Genomic DNA, 12,500 nt, shown 5'->3' with positions numbered 1-12,500 from the left:
AGAGACCACTGGGAGCTGACCAGCAGTGACCCTAGATCACGGTGTGTGTGTGTGTGTGTGTGTGTGTGTGTGTGTGTGTGTGTGTGTGTGTGTGTGTGTGTGTGTGTGTGTGCGTGTGTGCGTGTGTGCGTGCGTGCGTGCGTGCGTGCGTGCGTGCGTGCGTGCGTGCGTGCGTGCGTGCGTGCATGCGTGCATGGGGGGGGGCTTAAACACAGGCGTTCTTTGTTATGGTGTCAGACAGAGCAAAATGGTCGTCAAGGGATGACATTATCATCGTGATAATTGCCTGGGACAGACGCACACACACACACACACACGCACACACACACACACACACACACACACACACACACACACACACACACACACACACACACTCTCACTCTCTCCTGTCTGTCTCTTTTCTTTGTCAGTGTCTCTGTTTTCGTCTCTGTCTCATTGTTTATCTCCCTCCCTCGTGGTTTATCCTTCCTGCAGTGTCTGTCTCCTGTCTTTTAACGCTGCCTCTCTCTCTCTCTCTTGTAGCTTGTCTTGTTCTTCTTTTCCCTTCCCTTCACACACTCTCGCTTTCTCTCCTTCTTGTCTCGCCCCCTCTCTGTCTCTCCTGTTTCTTCACTGGTAGAAGACTTTACAAGCTCCGTTACCACGGACACCCCAGGTCTAGGTAATGGGGGGCAAAAGAAGCACATTTTGTCTGTGTGCCTATCTGTCCGTCTGCTTGTCTTTTCTTGTTCCCCCCTATCCTTCCATCTCTCACCCTCTCCCTGGCCCCAGGGATGTCCAGTGTACGTCTAGTAGGTTTCATTTCTGCCAACATAATGTGGTTCCACCTTATGCTGTAGTTAATAATGGGGCAGCCCTATGCTTTTTACCTTCCCCTGTAACTAATAATGGGGCAGCCCTATGCTTTTTACCTTCCCCTGTAACTAATATTGGTGCAGTTCCAATCCCACTGAGGCCCATTAATAGCAACTGTGCTAGCTTGGAGTCAGCAAATATGACACAGATGATTAATTGGGTCAATTAACTGCTGAATGAGAAATTTTCCAGACAATTGAATGAGAATTAGCAGTATTTAAAATGTGTAATGTTTACAACTTGCATGCAAATCAAATCAAGAAATAAAGACTTTGCAGTAAGTAACTGTAAGCCCATATAATTCCCTGTGCACTGGCTTGAACTGACGTCAAATTTCCCTTTTTACATCACCCTATCCATCCATCCACACACCTGTTTGATAGACTTTATCCATATCTTCTTTTTCTGTGTGAATATGTTATTCACCAGTCACTGTGTGCTTTCAGGGATTGAACGAATTCTCCACGATACTGATGTCTTGGACGGAGTATTACTGTACTTTACATACCATAACACCGTTAGTGAACAACAGCACTCTGTGATATTACCGGTTCTTAGATAGAATCTCTCTTCATTGTGCATTTATGCTGCAATTGAACCCCCCAACCCCCTGCACCAATCCCTGATGACACACCTTTCAATGAAACCTCAAGACATCCCGTCCTCTCACTGTCTGTCACAGCCACACTTTAGCCGTGTGTACCGACTGAGTCGTCTAAAGGGGTCACTCATTTATGATCATGGAATGCATTGCAGTGACGTCTGTTATCGTGTCTGGGAGGAGAGCCGCTGCTCCCACTTGTTTACATTGTCATTTTGACCAAGAGTTTTTGACTTGTTGTGTGATCCAAAGAGTTTTCTGGGGAAGACAAACAAGAGCATTTATTTCTTCATTGTCATTCGCTTTCCAATCGTTTGGTCTGCCACCTGCTTGCTTGAGCTCCGCTGCCTTGTGCCTTGAGCACCGCTGCCTTGTGCCTTGTACCTCAGCTTAATGGAGATTGAATCACGCTGATCTTGCCATTTCATCCATCGCTTCTATTCACTGGCTGAAAAGCATAGACAAACACTGTCCAACCCGCGTCGGAAGGGTTTGGGGTTTCACAGGTAAGGCAGGTCTGAGGTTTCGGCTCGGCCTTCTCCCAAACGGCAATGCGATTGCTCCTTTTTGACCGATGTGGTCATCGGTTGGCTTATTGATTTGCATGGCTTGCAGCCATTGATTGAACTAGCTGGCATATTTATGAGTCATGTATAGGCTCTTGAACTTTTTGTTCAAGCCATGCCTCCTGTCCCTCCACCACATCCCCCTCCTGCATTAACACTGTACTGGGTGGGCTTTTCGGGTGGCCTGAGAGCATGTTGGGCATCCAGCCTTGTGATTATTGTGGGTAAACACTGCATGAACTATCAGTAGTAGCCTAGGCCCTTGTAGTAGCTGCAGAGACCATCATCCACCAAGGTATGTGGAAAACAAAGGACTCTATGAAAGACTATTGGCTAAACATCTAATTTGGGGTTGCCTGATCTGGCCAGAGTTACAAAAAGAGACAGAAATAGTGGCTAATGTTTTAGAGAACATTTGTACTGATGATGTAAATTTGTAATAGCAGCAATGGGCCTCTTGGTGGCACTGACACATCAGTTTATGTAGGAGCTGTCGGCTTCAGGTCTCCAAAGTGGTTAATATTGAGACAATAAAATGTTTGACACTGTCTCACAGCCACAGTTAAATGTACGCACATTGTGCTAACTTTTACTACATGAGTATTGATCTATTGATTTTGATAAGTAGATCCCACGCACAGTAATCAAGCATTGAGTTGATCAGTGTTGATTAGCGCCACTCCGCCGGTTCATTGTGTATAACTTTGTCTGTCTCTGCATTTGATTGCCTGCGTGTCTTTCTTTTAACCTATAGATACATACTAAAAAATTACAGTTATCCAGAATATATTCAGTTTTATTGTCATCTGTATACAGGCGTTTTATGTGCACATTGTGTATTGTATTTTATCACACGCTTGTGTGTGTATATTGTTGTTGTTGTTTTCATGTTTTTTTGTGCATTACATTGTTGGTCATGCTTTGTGATCTGAGCTATAATAAAGTTGACTTGACTTGAGTTAACCCTTTGCTCTCTCCCCCTCCTCCTCCCCCCTGTAGTCGACGTTACGGACGCTGTGTCCCCAACGGTTGCTCCTCCTACTCCTCCTCTTGCCCCTCTTCCTCCTACCACCATTGTTCCTACAACCATTAGTACCCCATCTACTACAACTACTACGAAATCTACTACTACCACTATCCCAACTACAACGACCACCGAGTCCACCACCACCACCAAGCGTACTCATGACCAGAACGTGCTGGGTACATGGTGTTGTTTCGTTGTCTTTTCCTCTCTTGTCTTTCCCATGTGTTTCAACTGACATAGAATGTCTTTTTTTTTTTTTTTTGCTAAGAGACAAATATTGCTGTGTTTTTTGCGGGCGCTATCTTACCATAGCTACTGTAACGCTTGCAGTTATCAATCATAGATGACGGTCTTCTTCTACCTGACAAAATGGGGAAAATATATTATCGGCTGCATTCCAATGTATACTGTTCCATGCCTGCTCTATGGAGAGTATAGGGAGTTACTTCAGAATATTGAAATGTAGCCAATTGACTATTCTCTGCTCAGGAAGTGAGAATCCACACATTTTGAAATGAGAGTGAGAATCCACACGTTTTGAAATGAGTTGATGTTAATAACTCTAAGGCATTTAGCCCTGGCATCCAACCGCAATCAGGTTTGTGATAATTGGCAGAATGTTATATTTTCCACAGGGTTAGGTTCAATTTGAAATCTAATCCATTAAAAAATGAGAGGTAAGCTGTGCAATTAATGTTCATGTACTGAAAGAAAGCTCTTGAATTTTTGTTTTGAGTACATTTATTTTTTGTTTCGAGTGGACCGAGATCTCCGTTGACCCCAGCCCTGTGTGAAATGCTCCCTTGGTGTTGCTATAGTGTATCGATGAAGCTCCCTGACTACATCTTAACCGACGACCTCTGTGTGGTTGTTGTAACCATGCCCTCTTTGCCCTTGACCCTTTGACCTTTGATCCCCCCACCCCTGATCCCCTGTGTAGTGGCCCCAGGGCGGGAGATCTGGAATCTGACGGTGGAGCCTAACAGTAACTACGCTAACGTCAGCTGGAGTCACAACTTCCCGCGTGGCACCAACGAGTTTGTGCTAGAGTTCACACTGGACAGTAAGAAATCAGAGCAAACCCGCAGGCTTGTATTTGCCAGAGCACTTCTTCTAAATCTAAACCCTTGAAACAGAAACAGAGGGGGACCTGGGAAAGGAGATTGGATCCAACGACTGTTAGAGCAGTGAGGCACTGAGTTAGTCACAGAAAGAAAAGACAGGGATAAAGATTTAGTGGAGAAGGCAAATCATTTGTGCAAACAAATGTTCCAAATTACATTTCTATGAAGATGGCTTTACCCCAGATTCAACAGACTAGACACATACCCCTGGTTTTGGAAGCTGTGAGTGGCATAGGTTTTAAATGAAATAAGACGGTACCATTTCATAGCAGATAAAGCTATTGGTAAATCAAAAGTTTTTGAGTGATTTTTTTTTTCTTGCAGCAAACTTAGGACTTAGGAACCTTAGTTAACCTTTGGCAGTAATGACTACAAATTAAACTATCCATTAGCAATTTTGGACAAAAAAGTATTAATCATAATTTAGGACAGAACTCCTCTCTGCTTTCTGAAATGACATTTATTAATCTGTGAATACACTTACACTCTATTCACAGAAACCCTCATGGGGCAGAAATGTAATTTTCTGACTAAATACGGTTTCACTGCAGCTCAGGATTGTGGATTGTGTTATCAATAGAATTCTGATTAACATCTACGACGTAGCCCCCATACTCATGAGCGCAGGAAGAGGATAGTATTATGCTGTGGCCTTTTCATGTAATAATTAATTTATCATTTTGTTGCTGCCTGGTAACAGTTTTTATTTATTTTTTACTTTAAGATTCCCTATTGTAGTGTTGGGGCTGAAAAGACATTGTGTCCTTGCTTCTGCCAGATTCAATTCCTACATAATTAATTTGTAATAACATGTCATTTTATAAAGTCTTGTGTCAAAGAAGATTTTGAAATAGATAAATTCATAATGATAGTATGACGCAGTAGAGAGCAAGAGGCAGGAAATTCATAAGCCTCTTCAAACAGAAACAAATCAAACTCAAACACAGTTATCTCCAAGAATATGTTTAACTGTAACGTGCGTACGTGCGTCACGGTGCGTGTGTCATACTGACAGAAATACTATTCCCTTACATATCCTATATCTCTCCAGCACGCTCTAGCTGTTGCTCACCTTCTCTCTCTCTCTCTCTCTCACTGTCTCTCTCTCTCTCTGGTTGACAATGAGCTTTCCTGTCATTATCACGTCACAGCCGCCCACTACCTCCTTATGCATCCATGCAGATGGTTGTCTGCATATATATGTATTGTCTGCCTAGCTTTTGGCTGCACAGCTGGCATTTGCGACCAGGCTATTGGGCTGGCTTGCCATCCATTCTCACATCACTGCTTGCTTTTGCTGACCCGGAGATGAGATGAAGCATTCACATCACACCCTTCCTCCTTCCTTCCTATTTGTCATCTGATTGGTTCTAGCAGAGATGTCTTTATTACAACTCTCCTCCAATCAACTTCCTCTGATCTTTGAAGGAAGGATGCATTTTTCATGTGCTTCGACAAGGCCTTAAATGATTAATGATTGTCTGAATGTGACTGGGGAGAGTGGGGTATGGGATTGGGTCTCTCTTCCCACATTTGATCCACCCCAAGGTCAAATTTGAACGTTTTTTCACTAAGAAATGATGGCATCATTCCACACACACACGCATGCATGCATTTGCGTGCGCACACACACACACACACACACACACACACACACACACACACACACACACACACACACACACACACACACACACACACAGACCACAGATCACAGATCACAATCAGACACTGCATACATGCATGCATGCATGTGCCCTCTAACTATGTAAACGCTGGTGATGAATAGTTATTTCCTACCTACACTGCAGCCAGTTTTCAATGCCAGACCACTTTAAAGCTTCATTAGACTGTTAACGTAAGGCCAGGGCATACTGTGCATGCTGTGCTTCTGTAGTGTCATGTGCTGCAACAACAACACCCATACAGTAGTATGTTTGGAGTTGATCTCCTCGAGGACATTTACAAATTGGCTTGACATACAGTACGTAGCCTGAGGCGATGCATTCAATAGTATTGCGTGTGGGAGCCCGGTCAAGAGGTTTCTGTGTGTCATTTCCACTATATAGTAGATACCTTTTACCATAAGTGCAAGCTGATATTGCTTTGACATTGCACCTTTATGTATGGTTTTATTGTTGGCTAGAGTGCACTCTGATTTATTAGCTTATACGCATGGCAAGCGACAGAACATTATCGCCGATAGGATGCCTGATTTAAAATCAGTGGCTGATATAATGGACAAGCTCATTTTGTCTTTCTTGCTGGCCTAAAAGGCTAAAGCAGCGATTGCTTGATTGTTACAGCTACAGTGCTAAAACACCAGCCTTGGCCATATTTCCAGCACGTCATTGACTAATTCTGTCAAAAGGGTTGGCATGACTGTCCTTTGTTTGGCTGTTCCAGGAACTGAGCGATGGGAATGAGCTTTGTTGGATGACATCACATGAATGAGATAATGCTCTCATCATGTATAGCATGGTGCATGACGTCCATTATTTGCTAACCACTCCCCCCTCCTTGCGCTATTACTTCCAACTCGTACACATACTGTAACCTGGCCATGTCACGGCTGACATGTCTTTCCACTGACAGATGTTGCGCTTGAAATGGATTGGTTGTTGTATGTGTGTGACTTTTAGAGATGAGTGCGGGTCTATGGATAATTGAGACAAACAATGCTTTGTTAGTCAACAGTTTGTGTTATTCAAGGGCAAAGAAAGTCTTTTAAATGTAAGGTAATATGACCCACAGTAGCCCATTCGCAGGGGAGTTAGTTTCCGGAAATGTTGATGTCCATAGTGTTGTGTTTGCCTGAAGGGCTGGCACCTTTTCCTCATGCCTCTTGTCTCATCATTCCCCCATTTTTAGATTGGTTTTCTCTGAAGAATTATGCCCTTGAGAGAGGTGTAACGGAAGACAATGCGGCAGCAAAAGTTAGTCAACATCAACTGCAGAGAGTTGAGCCTCATCCATTAACTATAAAGTATGAATGCACGTTATGCTATCTACTATCAAAGCAAACCATTTTTGTTGAAGGTGGGAGCTGCATTGATTTGTCTCAATTCACTTCAATAACCTCGCCATCTCAAAAAGAGTGGTGCCGTGACCTTTCACTAATTAATGCAGTGGCAGCCAGGCCCCGCCCCCTGGAATGTGATTGGCACCTTTCTTGTTTCTCCAAGGCAGCGGTGCAGTGAAAGTGGTCTCGGTGGATCAGCATCCTCCCGTTACGGTGGCGGACCTGATCGAAGGTTCCAAGTACCGTCTGAGGGTATACTCCCATGAACTCAACAGCATCAGCAGCCAAATTATCCACTTTGAGACGAGCGCAGGTGAGACCACACCTGGCCTGGTGGTGAGCACAGGGTTATATTATGGCCAGGTGTGTGCTACTCTGAGTGCTACACTCACGTTAAACTGGTTGAGCTTTTGTATGTTTGAGCAAATGGCTCCTGCAGGTCCATATGGTGCTGACCTATCATATCTCATATTGTGAGAAGAAGTAACATCATACTACTATGCAATATGTTTATAGTGGTAACAGTGGTTCAGAATTACATCAAGGCAATTTGACTAGCTGTTACTTGCTGTGAGTCATCCCTATAACACATTCCTGCCACAACTCCCTCTGCAGCAATTGGAATATGCTGGACTGGTATCACAGTGGCAGAGTGACTCAGACAAAATGTTGTCAACTTCTGCTATTTTGGTCCTACAGTACTTGACGTCGTCACGTCGTCACATTTTGGCAAAGTAGCACAATGTATAAGGACTCAGTGAATTGGTAAAGTCTGTACCAGGAATCAGTATTACTACGGTAAGAATCTGACTGAACTGTGTCTTAGAAATGTTTTCAGAATTGTATGAAGCTTGCAGTAAACCGATGTAAAATCCTTGTTGTTAATTTAGTCAAATTATGTCGCAACAACGTTAATCAGACGTGCACATTTTTAGGTACAGTATATATTGTATATTTCTCAAAATCTGTCAAGTTGCCAGACATTGTTATTTCTATTTTGTAATATAGAAAATATTCCTGATGTAATTCATGTGAAACAATCGTAAGAATCCTACACCTTTCAGTCCCCTATCCTGTCGATCATCGGAATTAGACTGAAACGTGGTGTGGGAAAGAGCACAAACAGCGTTTGTGCTCATAGATGAGAATCGTCGCAGGCTAGCAGCCTGGATGCTGGCAGCGTGTGGGAATAATGAGACGATGGTTTGGAGTTGTCACCTTCTGCTACACTGCTGACACCTTTGACGGTCCCCCATGAGGGCCGATCGTCTGATGTGTTAACGAGGAATCGCTGCCTTCCACAAAAACACAATCCTTATTATCCTTTTTTTTTGCTGTCTATTTTCTCCCTGTCTCTGTCTGTCTCTGTGTTTTGTATCTGTGTCTCTAGCCTACAAGAAGGACCATGTAGACATTGCAACCCAAGGCTGGTTCATTGGGTTAATGTGTGCCATCGCCCTCATTGTCCTCATCTTACTGATCGTCTGCTTCATCAAGAGGAGCCGTGGGGGAAAATACCCAGGTAAGGTCTTGTATACAGGGGTTAATGATACCCATTAATACCCAGGTTAGTCCTGGAACCACATACAGGGGGATGATGATTCTATTAAAACTCTATATTCTTATTTGCCCGGAGTCCCCCAGGGCACTATACTAGGCCCCCTACCCTTTCCCCTCTACACCAAATATCTTTGCTGAAAATAACTGATCTACAAACTCACAATGCATCGCAATGCAATGCGCTGTGGGCTTGTAGATCTTTTATTTTCGCACGCTACATTTATTTGCCGCACAAGTTCAAGTGGTTAATATCAAGGTAAGACCTGGTATAAAGGTCAGATGATGATACCCAATAAACAGAAATCGCCTACTGGAGGGATGTCAAAGGCATACTGTACAATCTTTAGTGTTAATTTGACTCAGAGGGAGTACACATGTATGCATGTGTACTCTCAGAGTTTCGAATGGATAAATGAACACTGAGGATTTGACGTGTAGGACATTATGTTATAATATCATTGTGACCTGCCCTTGACTGCTTTAGCTGAAGCTGGCGGGGCATCCTAGCTTCTGGCTTCAAAGGCTTGAATGTTTGCAAACTGTTATCTGTGCCGATAGAATCCAGCTTTCTGCAACTGTGTAGTGAAGGAATATGACGTTCAGAATCTTTCTAATAGGTCTTCAAGCAGCAACTAACTTCAACTTTATTGTCACATCACAAGAGGAAGTTACATTGTGCAACCTTAATAACACAGATGAATTACTGTAATTACATGAATTATTATTTTGACTGTTTATTGTGTAATCATTTAAGATTCACACCTGTGTGAAGTGAGGGGCGCTCTTATCATCATATGTCATTATACATCATCTCATTCTGGCCAATCACAATTTGCGTCCTCACTTTTGTCTTCAATGTTTGTGTTTACAAACGTATGTTTTCAATGTTTGTGTTTACACAGACCCTCAACGCTGGACATAGGAGGGGCTAGCGCCCCTCAAAAACTATTTAGTGTAACAAAACTCTTTTCTTGGTAATACATTTTGTTATACTTTTTGAAATGTTATACAGTATATACATAAAGCTAACAGCATTCATGGCATCATGAATATTGATATGCCCTGATTATTATATTTTTTGGAATGTTAGACAACAGAGTACTGTGGATGTTTTACAGTGTCTATAATGTCTAGGTGGTCGGTGCATGACTGCTTTCTCAAACCTTCTCGGTAGGTGTCTCAACTTGATAATGTCAAAGTACAGTACAGTACACTACAGACTAATTCCCAGTGGTTAATAACCAGATACAGACCACACCAAAGTAGGACTGGGCAATATATCGACATAAAAATCATGTTATGTGAGTAGATATAATCTGGGATTTTGAATATTATAATACCACGATATGGATAGGTTTTTTTTCTGGTTTTAAGGCCTATTTTATAAGAAATCACACCCGTGTGAAGTGAGGGGCGATCTTATCATGGTACATCATCATCATACATCATCTCATTCCGGCCAATCAGAATTTGCGTCCTCACCTTCGTCTTCAATGTTTGTGTTACGCAATGTTTGTGTTTACACAAACACTCAAAATTGTCCATTCATTGTCAATGGCATTTAATGTTTGTGTTAGCACATACACTAAAAGCTGGCCTCAAAAAACATTATTTGTTATTTTAAAGCAAAAATTGGCAATCTACAAGCTCACACTCCGGAGCTATTTTCACTATTTTTGAAAATGTTTGAAGAAATACAAATTATTTTATGAACACAATATCGATATCGAGGTATTTGGTCAAAAATAGAATAGAATTAATTAGATTTTGTCCATATCGCCCAGCCCTACAAGAAGGGATTTCTTTAAGAAGAAAATGAAGAAGATTAGAACTAAAACGTGTGTTTAAATGAAGAAGTGTTAACACTCAGATTAGAACTAAAACGTGTGTTTAAATGAAGAAGTGTTAACACTCAGATTAGAACTAAAACGTGTGTTTAAATGAAGAAGTGTTAACACTCAGATTAGAACTAAAACGTGTGTTTAAATGAAGAAGTGTTAACACTCAGATTAGAACTAAAACGTGTGTTTAACACCTAGATAAGGAGAGACCAGAATGACCAGTAAAAAGACTAGATGGTACTAATAAAAGCTAAATGCAAACACATAAACTAAATGCTGTGGTAAGGATGAAGATTTCAGATGAAGTAAATGACTCATTTCAAATCAACTATACTGTAGGCCTACTGTACTGGTATAAACTGTAACTAACAGGACTGCTGTGAATTGTGGCCAGTGTGACTCACTAGACACTTACCTTTAATTAACATGAAGATTAAAATAACCTCAGCTCTAAGTAATTAAGTTAACATAGTATTGAGTATTTATTTTAACACATAGCATGGTTTCTTCTACGCTCCTCTCTCCTCAGTCCGAGATAAGAAAGATCTCCCTCTGGACAACGTGGATCAAAAAGAACAGGATGGATCGTTTGACTACCAGTAAGTGCAACTGAACGGACATGTCTGGCCTACGTTTTCTTCATGAAGAGTCATTGTATGGTCTTTGAAACATGTGGGGAATTATGGGTACTTTATCTGAGCAGAAAGGTGTAGCAAGGTGTGATATCTGATATTCAGCTATTTGTACGAGTGGAGTCTATACATTTCTATACATTAGCTTTTAATGTACAAATATGGTATATAATATGGTTATTACGAGATTTGTTTGAGATGGCAACTAAAATGGCAAATGCCAATATTCACTTGATGGTAGATCATCATCAACTTTATTTCAGGCTTGTTTATTAAAGGCATTCTGGATCAATCAAGATGTTGAGGCAAACAGAGTCAGATATTTAATTATAAGATAGCAGTTACATTATTACATGAGTACATTAAAATGCAGGTCGGTGGTCAAGTAGTGCTCTGGTGAAAGCAGGGAATCAGCATAGATCTGTATAGGACCAGACTGTACTTAAAACATTAAATACCTGGCCTGTGTGTTGTAGCATCTTGATTTTATAATATAGTCCAAAGGTGAACAACAAAATAAGACCTGGGTCTTACCTAACAGTGAATACAATAATCATTCCACCACACCAAAAAACAAACAAACAAACAAACATTCTTAAAATAAATAGCTATGTTAGAGTAAATCACCAATCTTTATTGGTAGGCACATACTGTCCTGCATTTTTTAAATACTATAATATTTAATTTTGAGATGCACTCTGAATAATTCAGTGTTAATTTAATTCTGAGAGTTAAATTAATATTCAGGATTTTGCTGTTAATTTGAACTGTGTGTTTTGTTTTTAGTGCTCGTGAGTGACATCATGTCTTTCACTCCTTCCAGGTCCCACTGATCTGTGTCCCAATTGGAGGATGAGACTCAATCTGTCTTTCTATCCACTTTACCTCGTTAACATTTTCAATTTAACCAACCCGCTTAGTCAAAGACTATAAAGGCCTGATTATACTTGCTGTGTCTGAGTACGCACAAAGGTCCGCGGACAGCGGACACCACGTGGTTGTGATTATACTATAATTTGGTGTCTGCAGACAAGCATGTGTTCAAGAACGCAGGCCACACTCAAGAAAATGCATAATCTAAAGACCTTCTCCCAGACAATTGAAGGACATGGCGTTTTACTTTATATTGCATCAGTTATTCCTGTGAATTCCTGTTATACTCTGAAGACATTAGATTGTAATAAATTCTTCAGCAAAGCTTTGAGAAGTCTTTTTATTCAGATTTTAATTCTGTTAATATGCCTGCCAACAAACATCTCTTAAAGTTCA

The 12,500-nt window shown here is 41.4% G+C and overlaps 1 protein-coding gene across 7 annotated transcripts in view; it reads left to right on the top strand.

Annotated features, from left to right (window-relative positions):
* Window positions 1–12,500, top strand: part of nfasca (neurofascin homolog (chicken) a) — a 129,881-nt gene that overhangs the window by 106,548 nt on the left and 10,833 nt on the right. For 4 of the 7 annotated variants that reach the window (XM_079509416.1, XM_079509418.1, XM_079509420.1 and 1 more), the window contains 6 exons: window positions 3,025–3,228; window positions 3,993–4,115; window positions 7,362–7,511; window positions 8,589–8,720; window positions 9,893–9,928; window positions 11,129–11,198. In XM_079509416.1, coding sequence (XP_079365542.1) covers window positions 3,025–3,228; window positions 3,993–4,115; window positions 7,362–7,511; window positions 8,589–8,720; window positions 9,893–9,928; window positions 11,129–11,198 — 715 coding nt within the window. The remainder of the gene's footprint in view (window positions 1–3,024; window positions 3,229–3,992; window positions 4,116–7,361; window positions 7,512–8,588; window positions 8,721–9,892; window positions 9,929–11,128; window positions 11,199–12,500) is intronic. The other 3 variants (XM_079509419.1, XM_079509421.1, XM_079509422.1) reach the window with 3 other exon arrangements.

This window comes from Electrona antarctica, assembly GCF_951216825.1.
Source record: "Electrona antarctica genome assembly, chromosome: 9".
Lineage (NCBI taxonomy): Eukaryota > Metazoa > Chordata > Actinopteri > Myctophiformes > Myctophidae > Electrona > Electrona antarctica.
The sequence above is the reverse complement of the archived record's forward strand: the minus strand, read 5'-3'. Positions and strand labels throughout refer to the sequence as shown.